The sequence below is a fragment of the Montipora foliosa genome, chromosome 3 (genome assembly GCF_036669935.1).
Source record: "Montipora foliosa isolate CH-2021 chromosome 3, ASM3666993v2, whole genome shotgun sequence".
Lineage (NCBI taxonomy): Eukaryota > Metazoa > Cnidaria > Anthozoa > Scleractinia > Acroporidae > Montipora > Montipora foliosa.
Genome location: NC_090871.1, coordinates 59,521,301 through 59,531,300, shown reverse-complemented (window position 1 = coordinate 59,531,300; position 10,000 = coordinate 59,521,301). Strand labels below are relative to the sequence as shown.

The 10,000-nt window shown below is 41.1% G+C and overlaps 1 protein-coding gene across 5 annotated transcripts in view; it reads right to left on the bottom strand.

Annotated features, from left to right (window-relative positions):
• Positions 1-10,000, bottom strand: part of LOC137997825 (ubiquitin carboxyl-terminal hydrolase 48-like) — a 40,397-nt gene that overhangs the window by 108 nt on the left and 30,289 nt on the right. For 4 of the 5 annotated variants that reach the window (XM_068844086.1, XM_068844088.1, XM_068844087.1 and 1 more), the window contains 9 exons: positions 9,228-9,349; positions 7,978-8,114; positions 5,637-5,693; positions 3,840-3,898; positions 3,696-3,768; positions 2,419-2,544; positions 1,664-1,706; positions 397-426; positions 1-298 (listed from right to left, as the gene is read on the bottom strand). The exon at positions 1-298 is cut by the window's left edge. In XM_068844086.1, the coding sequence (XP_068700187.1) occupies positions 270-298; positions 397-426; positions 1,664-1,706; positions 2,419-2,544; positions 3,696-3,768; positions 3,840-3,898; positions 5,637-5,693; positions 7,978-8,114; positions 9,228-9,349 (676 nt within the window). In that variant the 3' untranslated portion in view covers positions 1-269. Of the gene's footprint in view, positions 299-396; positions 427-1,663; positions 1,707-2,418; positions 2,545-3,695; positions 3,769-3,839; positions 3,899-5,636; positions 5,694-7,383; positions 7,463-7,977; positions 8,115-9,227; positions 9,350-10,000 lie in introns of those variants that run through there. The other variant, XM_068844089.1, reaches the window with a different exon arrangement.

Here is a 10,000-nt window from a genome sequence, read left to right as displayed (position 1 = left end):
ATTTCAGCTCAACTCGAGATGTCAGTGACAAGTTATTGGCATTGACCACGGCTTCTAATTTTGCCCTTTTTTCAGAGATTCTCTAAGGTCTGTCACGCAATGATTCCAAAGGACCGCGTGACGAGTAAAAAAATTTTTGCGGAAGAGTCGCTTACTCGCTTAAATAAAAACAGACTTTCCAAATCTCACTGCATCTTCAACAGTTTAATCCAAGCAATGATCTCTGCGTATCCGGAAATTCGCCGTGATCTCCGAGGAAACTGTTTGATTCATAACGAATGCCCGAGCAAACCGGTGCCTGCGATACAAACATACACACTCGTTACCAATTGAGTTAGTTGTCTTTCACCATTTGTAAAACGACGCAGAAGCACATGAATTATATTTTTAACTTACCCTTGAAACCTTCCTCCGGAGCATTGCTTACTACCAAAGAAAGGAAACAAGATAGGGTTTCATAAACACCAAACTTCAACGCTATTTAACGTAAAACAAGAAAAATAATGCGAGTACTTGGTAGATTTCCAACAAATAAACGATGCAATGTTAACATGTTTAATACGCACGTCACTTAAAAGAAAACTGCTGAATTAAAGAAGAAAATTGACAGTAAAAGGAGCCTATGAGTAGAAGCGAACAACTCCCATACCAGGCCTATGTGTCACGGCATTTTGACACTAACTCTTCTGCGATATAAACAAAGGCAGTTCCGGTTCGGTGACGCCATAACGTCAAGTTAGCTTCTTGTGATTGTTCATCGGGCTCCTGCGGGAGTCTCATTCGCGGGAAATTAAATCTAAAAATAAATCGGTCTGTGAAAACGCCGTGACAGGAATATTGATTTGTTGTTCGCTCTTAGTCCTGGGCTCCTGAAGTAAAGAGCTCCGGTTAAACAAGAATAGAATTCCTGAGCTTACAGATGATTCACAGCATTCAGGTGTAAGCACTATTACAAACCAGAGATTTAACGTTCATTTATTCCTTTGTCAAAAGGAATGAACTGAGACTCCCAGTCTCTCCGCCGCGCCCAGGCCCACTCCCCTTCCTCTTTCATGTCATGATTTTCCTGCGCATGCGTAAGATTTTATTTCTTTAATTGACCATGGAATTTTTAGAAGTTTTATCTAATTTAAATTGATTTAGCTTTTATCGATCGTTTTTTAAGTTATGCAATACCAGGGGGATCGATTTTTTTTAATGAAAGACTTTCGAAAAAGTGAGCGAAGTCATGAGAGAGGGTGGTATGCTGAAGTTCTCGAACCTTCCCTTCCTGGCCTACGAGGGCTGCGCGATAGAGGCTCGACTTGATGAGCTCTTGTCGCGTGCTTAAGCTCCCTACTGTTTGGCCAAAGGGTCACCTCGCGCTGTCGACAGGGACCTTAAGCACGCGCGTTTTTAGACGCGGACGGCAACCGGAAGTGAACTCTTTCCCCTTTCAATTTGTCTTCATTCAACCACATTTATAGTGCTAAGTATCTTTTCTCCATTAGAGATGATTAGTATAAAAATCTAGGAGACACCATTGTCCTGGCACGCGAAATGTTCTCTTCCGGTTGCCGTCCGCGTCTCAAAAACGCGCGTGCTTAAGCTTCCTGTCCCCTCCCTCGCACGCGCGCATTTCTGTTAGCATCTTTTACAGGCATGGCCTTCACCGAATGCTCACCTGGCAGAGCGTCTTGTGAAATGGCTCCTTGTGGTTCATCAATCTGCAACGAAAATGTTGGGTTAAATTGATGGGGCAACTTTACATTCACTCGACGTTTGCATAAACGCGAAAGGAGCAAAGCTTCTAAGGTTACCGCAACTAAAATAAACTCAGTTCACATTCAGCGTAGAACACAGGCATACTTTAAAGGGCCACCGACAACCAGTGTCCTTTGCGTACCTTTGTTGTTGTTATTATCCGGGCAATCGAATCGGCCGGTTCTCTTCAGAAACATCCCGTGAAGAAGAACTTCTGCGAATTCGCTGTTCGATTTGTTTTTTAATCCAAACGCCTTCCTCCTTTCGTTCCATAATCTTAAGGTTGAAGTAGTGAGCCAAATAACATGGCGCTTTTCCTTCCTCGGCGGGCGACCTTTCTTCACGGTTTTCATTTCGCTTTTAACACGAACACAACACCCAAATAACGCCAAAAATACAATATTTAAACATTAAGGAAAATATTAACAAAGTTTGAAGCTACTGGGCATCCAAAACACGACGATGTGAGGCGATGGAATTTGACTTTTTAAGAAATACTAGTTTCTGTATTACAGAAAATGGCGCCTATAGCTTGCACGCCCGCAAAGACTTGTGGTTGTCGGCGGCCCTTTAAGTCTTCTTTAGTCAATACTATGAACCCGCCTATTATCTCTATTCAGGTTTGCCTTTGGTAAACAAAAATGACTAAAACTACAACCCTCAGCAATAATGTACCTTAAGCAGTAACAAAGATCCGGGTCTGATTCCCAAGGAGATGAGAGTGGCCGCATCTTCTGTTAGGGCAACGCCGTTTAAAGACAGATGTTGATCCATTGGCATCACTGAGAAACTCCTCATTAACTGCAGCGAAAATATAATCAAGTGTAACGTAAAGAGCATTTGGTCCACATTCCACATCACAGCGAGAACGTCACGAAAATCGTGGGTTCTGCACAGTAAATGCCTTCAACTTCACATGCAACCATAGTTAATAGATGTAGCTGGTTATGAAACTCGACAAGATTCTTTGTTTCATGTTTTCGTTCGCTTTTTTGGCCTTGACCCTGCACAAAACCCGACAAAAACAAGCTTTTTTCTGCAGGATAACCAATCAAAAGTCTCGACTAATTTATTCGAAATTAACTTGCGAACCAAAAACAAAAGATTGTGCAGGGTCACGGTCGGTTCAACATCTAATTGCGACTGCATTGTTCCTGCTTTTGAAATTCCCAGGGTTTCCTAACCAGTCTCTAGATTAACTATGATGCAACGCAGCTCGTGAGGTAGATCTTGAAACCACATTTTTCTGCGATATACCACTTTCACAAAAAGCGCCCGACTTATTACTTTTTATTGATGTTAACTGAACTTCCCGCCCTCGTTAAAGAATATAATTAATTTGAACTTTGCACATCGTAGTGAAGGTAGAGAGGCTTAGAAGCAATAAGACCAAAGAATATTTTATTGACATTGGCTTTTCGTAAGGGACCCGTTCACCGACCTATATTTGCTATTCATACGGGAGTATTCTCAGAATGATTGCATCCTAAGACTCCCGTATGAATTGATGATAAAGGTCGGTGTACGGTTCCCGTACGAATAGCCACTTTGTATATTATTTTGCTCCCATTATGAAAAAGGTCCATTTACGACACTCATTATTACGAGCCTAGAAGGCCCATCAGGCCGGTGCTTATCTCCCGTTTCTGTAGCATGAAGCGACTAGGAGTATTTCTACCCCCCCCCCCCCCCACCCCCTGGATGGGATGCTAGTCCATCGCAGGGTTACCCCCAGCAATAAATTCGCCCGTACCCATTTATACACCTGAGTGGAGAGAGGCACCGTGAAAGTGTCCTCCCCAAAAACACAACACAATATCCCCGACCAGGACCCGAACCCGGAACCACTCGATCCGGAGTCGAGCGCACTAACCATGAGGCCACCGCACCTCCCACTTGGAAATTTGCTCCCTGAAGTGGACGGTCTAAAGTAACAGCATTTTGATTGTTACCTGCAATTTCAAGGCTCTCAAGGTCTCCGATGATCCAACTGTTATCGAAAGCTCTCCGCGTTGTTTTCGATGCCTCAAGGAAAGAAAGAAACGTAATTCAACAAACCACACGTGCACCAAAAAGGCCAAGAGAAATAACCATACCTGGAACTTCTCCGTCGGGGGTCACCTTCAAGTTTTTGTTTCTTGCTGTTCGGTGGAGTCTAAAGAAAACAATTATGAGTTAAATAAGGAGTTTAAGAAAAGACAACGGCCACGGCAAAGACATCGACAACGACAACACCACAAATATGATTGATTAAAAAGGAAAAATACTCGTGCCGCACGTGTAGCACAAATTTCCGTGCATTTCTTTGCCGTACTCCCCTAAACAAGAAAAACCTAAATTTTAGGTTTCTACAACAACGTAAGCATTCTGATAACAATGAACCAATCACTTTCTATGTTTACTTTAAAACCGTTCGTACTTATCCAGTTACAGGATAGAGCGACTTTCATATGACCTTGAAAAATAAACGTATAAACAGAACATAAACAAAAATGCAAAACATTTAATTGGCTAACGGAACAAAAAACAAACGAGCGCGAATTTTCATTGGTTTAGCGTACTTAGCGAACGCGGATGCAAAAACGTCATCTCTCCATGGAATTTTCTGGAAACTTTCGCTTTGACGGCATTTGAAATGCAGCAATGTGATTGGGCAATCGAACTGTTTACTCCCCATATTAGGAGTTTCCTCGGCGGGAAAAAGGAGAAGCTTTGTTTTAATCTCCCTAAACATTCGTCCGTGAAACAAACTGCGAACACTTTTTCAAGGTCACACGAAAGTCGCTCTAATTCGCCCGTATTGTATATGATATACAAGACGGAAAAATCGCGAAATGCTTGCGATAGCGCTAAGTTATATTTTGGAGTGAAGTTTTCGTCGACGATACCGTTGCCCTTGCTTAAACTCACTCAGTAGGGAGTTTAAGAAATCATGACGGCTACGGGGACGAAAACGTCACTTCAAAATATACGTTTGAGCTATTCTAAGTATTTCGGGATTATTCAATCTTGTTTTCATTATACAATATGTGCGAAGTGTCCTATACACCCTTTTAATAAGTCTAATATATGCCGTTTTCCGCTAATGACGTCGAACTCTTGCTTTCAAATTTTATTTAGAAATGTAAAAACTTTCCCGATTTCTTTTCTTGTTTGAAGCCTTTGTACATTTCTGAATAAATTTTAAAAGCATAAGTTTGACGTCATTCGCGGAAAACGGCATATATTAGACTTATTAAAAGGGTGTATAATTGGATTGGTACGGACGGATTTGAAGTAAAGAGAGAGAATGAAAGATTCACTGTAGTTTTGTCCACGATGTCGTCAAAACCTCAAATTTGGTAATTTCACGTTGTAGTTTTGACGAGTACGGGAGAGAAATGTTTAAAAATGCGTGCCGCACGTGCAGCACGAGCCTTTTGATTCTTTTAACCAATAACATTACTGCTTTTTGGCGTTGTCGTAGCCGTAGCCGTTGTCGTTTCTGAAACTCCCTAGTAAAGAAACGATGACGGCTACGACAACCACAACGTCACAAAACAATACGACTATTGGTTAAAAGAGGGAAAATAATCGTTTTGCACGTGCGATACGCTTTTTAGAACATAACAACACCGTGAGATCTCCAAATTCGAGGTTTTGACGACAACATGAACATACAAACGCCACATTTTCAGTCAATCAGAGAAGAAAATGGCTACAATGGTGGAATGCGTTTTCCCGCGCTTCGCGGCGGCTGCATGTACTCCACTTTGTACTATGATTGGTTCAGTGGATGACCTACGTCTATTGTGATTGTCCAATGAGATACGAGGGAAACGTTAAATGTTTAAATTTCTCTTGAGTAAGCGGAAAGTTTCTATGCGCTTCCCTTAAAAGTTCAAAAAACAAACCTGGAAATCTGGATCAATGGAATCGCCATCCTTGCTCACAGGACTGCTCGTAAAACTCTGTTAAAAACAACACAATAATTTGAAACGTCATTACGGATCTTAAGGAACGACTAACGTTGTCGTCGAAACGAACAGGTTTGATTAGCAAAAATATGGAGCTAAAGAAGGAGACGCTTTTTATCCAGGGACGGCAACTGCAAGTGAGCTGTTTTTCTTTTAACTTGTATTCACACTATCACATTTGTATTGCTAAGTATCTTTACACTTTTTCTAGCAGAAGTCCCTTTTCTATTACGTTCGCTGGGCTGGCGAGCACGGGAAAAGAGACTTCCGCCAGAGTTTGATCGTAGCACGAGTCAAGTTCGAGCCCGAGTCAAGTTCGAGTCACGAGTCAAGTTCGAGTCAAGTTAAATTTTCCTTTTTTTTTAGTAGTTTTGTTTTTAATTGCTGTGTGAAAATAATGTACCAGAGGTAATTAGGCCTAATTAGGTCTTTTTAGGGCTAATTAGGCCTAATTAGGCCTAAAGAAAAGTACCCTAAACATTCATTGAAGCTAATTTTAGGCCTAATTAGCCCTAAAAAGACCTAATTAGGCCTAATTACCTCTGGTACATTATTTTCACACAGCAATTAAAAACAAAACTACTAAAAAAAAAAAGGAAAATTTAACTTGACTCGAACTTGACTCGTGACTCGAACTTGACTCGGGCTCGAACTTGACTCGTGCTACGATCAAACTCCTTCCGCCATGGGTCGAAAATTACTGTGTTGAGCTTCTGCAGCGGTTACTTAGCGACCGAATCTTCACATGATACTTCATGTTGTGTGGGCTCACTTAACAACAGCGGGCTCAAGTTACAGTCAGCAAACATATCATGGGGCATGCGGTTTGAAGAGTGCCGTCCAAGGTGTTGGACGGCGGTTGGATCAAAGTGAGTTTCGACCCACGGCAGAGGTCACTTTTCCCGTACTAGTCAGCCAAGCGAACACAAAAAGAAAAGAGTCCTCTGATAGCAAGGAACTTTTCACTATAAGAAACGATTACCGGTAGTTGAAAAATCTGGGAGAGACTTCATTTCTTTTTTTCTGTGATCGCTCATGCAAGCGTAGCGCAACATGTTGGTTCCGTTCGCAGAGCTCTTCCTTTTGCGGTCAAAACATTGACTACGTCACGTTGTGTTATTGCAAGGCACCATGGTCTCGCTCGACCATGTGCGTGAACTGTTCATCATAAAGTCGTTCGATTGAAAGACAGTTATTGCTCTAATTCAATATATTTAAGTGTTCCTTTTTTCACCTTCTACGGACATGGAATAAAATCTCTGTGTTTTATTTTTCGTTTTTTTTTTTGTTAAAGTTTCCTTTATCAGTGTGTTAATTATGAATTCGTTTGCAACTAGTTTTCTTTGTTTCTTTCTAGTTGAACCGCTCGCCCGCTGGCTAGCTCTATCGTACATTTGTTCGGTTTAATTAACCACTCTTTACGGATTGACGTCGATTTCTCTTCACTTCCTCACGAAACAAGTTGACCAACGCGACCATCATTCTGTGAGCGTGTCCAAGATTCTGCCCTTTGATGTTTCCAGGATAAATAAATCTTATGCCCCGTTCACACCAAACCGTAACTATGTTCTGAACATGTTTACTTAAACACGCGCTCTCAACTGGTGTTCTCTTTTTAAATCATGTATACTTATAATTGTCGACTACAAATTTAGCCGAGATCAAAGCATGTAGTGAAACTCACCTGAATCTCATGTAAAAGCCAGTCCAACGTTTTTCTGACTGATTTTCATTTTGTTCAAACCAGTTTAGTTAAACGTGTCCTGTTGGTGTGAATGGGGAATTACACTTCCAACGTATATTGTTGGGCCACGCACGCGCATTACATATGGTCTACATAGCAATAGACACATTTTGCAATTTAAAGGCTTTGAAAAGAGGATTCAAAATGCTAGGCGACGATCAAGCCAGGTCGGACCGGTAAGTAAAACAAGAAAAGAAGGTTTTGGTGTACATGTTGAGAAACGTAACTTACAGCAACCAAAAAAAACTCGATTGTAACAAGCTCTTTCGAAGATTACTAGATCATTACAAGTGCTTTAAAACCCATTGCTAGAGACACAACAATGGAGAAATTTGCAATTTCCGTCGTACGAACAACTGAATTCAGTTGCAGATCTATTCTTCTCGTCCACCAACCTAACAGAGATGACGTAGCATGAAAACCACCCAAACCACAGTCTGTAAGCGGGTTGCTCTTGGCTCAACAGACCGGGACACTTCAGTGTAACGCATATTCTATTGACCGACGTAATAGAAGAAAAATACAATTGCTTACATCATTCAAGACTTGTTCTATCTCTCTGTCAGTGTGATCCTTAGTGATTTTGCGCACGTATATTGTACCAAAGCCGTAGTTTTCCACGTCTTTGGCTCGTTCTTGTATTCGTGCCACAGAGCACTCTGTACATATCTCTGAAATTTTCAAATGCAGACTATCAGTACAATTTAAGGCCCAGTTGTTCAAATTAAGGGAAGCGTAACTTAGGATTAATTACCATGACAACGTGGTGGTCTTAATACGACTTGAAGAGGGAGTTCATCCCTAGGTGCGAGTACGCTCACTTAGACTGATTCCTTTCTCAGGCCTGGTTACTTATTATGTCTTCCATGACTCTTTTTTCGTGTGACGTAAGAGTGACATCGCGCGGTGATTGGCTGGGACATACAATACTTGTCGAAAAAGCTGTTCTAAATATAGACGCTCTGAGCTCATGTTTGAGGTGCCTATGCACATTATACAGGGTTTTCCTGTTTTTTGCTTCTCCATAAAGGAGGATAGCTGTGCAAACAACATTTGCCATCCCATCACCATTTCGTCTCGAAATGGAGGCATAAACTCACAACATGAGCCAAACCTACAGGGTTGACCGAGGGCATGGAGCTAAAGAGAGCTCTGGGTACAAGTTAGGCTGTGACATCACATAAGATACATGTACGAAGTGCCTTCCTCAAAAATACATTTCACCGAATCTTAAAAGGCGAGAGGGAACAAGTTGAATACTTGGAGTAACAGAGTAAAAGTGAATTTTAAAACTTGGTCAGCTGGGTCACAACTCAATTTGGATCATATTTTCCAACGAAGTCGGTCAACTTGACAGGGTGTGGTTCTGACAGCCATTTAAAGGCAACGTCCACTCAAAGAAATAAGAAAAACTTAACCGAATCTTAAAAGGCGAGAGGGAACAAGTTGAATACTTGGAGTAACAGAGTAAAAGTGAATTTTAAAACTTGGTCAGCTGGGTCACAACTCAATTTGGATCATATTTTCCAACGAAGTCGGTCAACTTGACAGGGTGTGGTTCTGACAGCCATTTAAAGGCAACGTCCACCCAAAGAAATAAGAAAAACTTAAAGTCAAATTTCCTGGAACTCTTTCAAAGCGCTTGTACCCAAAATGAATGAATCTCAGGAAAGCTTAGTTTTGTTTTCAAATTTCCCAGGCGCCGCCATCTTGAATACTCGTGACGTATTAAGGCTGCCATTATTGTCTTAACAGAGAGCAACAATTGTGGACAGCAAACTCACCAGGGGTAGTTACTAGCTGCGGTACGACATCTTGCGTGACATTTTTTGTCACGGTGATCACCTGATCGAATGGGTAGATTTTGGTAAGCTCGTTCCATTCGTGTAGCCAAACGTAACACAACCTGTTTAAATTTTAAGAACGTAAATTAAAAATACCACAAGTTACATGACAGCTGCAGGAGTCCGTGACTAGGAGCGAACAACAACCCTATATTCCTGTCACGGCATTTTTACAGACCGGTTTATTTTTACATTGAAATGCCTTTGCGTTAAAGGTAGCCTAAAACAGTAAAAACCGATTGGTCTGTAAAAATGCCGGGACATCGGCTTTGTAGTGGAGTTGTTCAGAGAGCAAAGGCCAAACTATTATTTCTAAGCTAAGTAATCAAGTGAAATCGGCCAACACGCGCTCAAACATTGTTTGCCTCCACAGCACACTTTGTCAGAGGAAAGTAGGGTTTTAGAATCTGATACATAAGCAAGTAAATAAGGAAATAAATGGTGTCCCAAACATTAATTTTCAACTTAAGGTAATTTTGAATCTGTTAAGTCATCAACCAATCAAACCGCTTGACGTAATTACATTCAGGTGTAACTTGATAATTTATGAATAAATTGACCTTGTGAATTTATGAATAAATTGATTAATTAATTTATTTATCTATTGTCGGGACTGCTGTAAAATAAACTTATCTTCACAGATATTTGACACGGTACAGCACATACGTCTGGATCATAATGGCAACGCAAATGTTAACGTAAGCGACATTCAC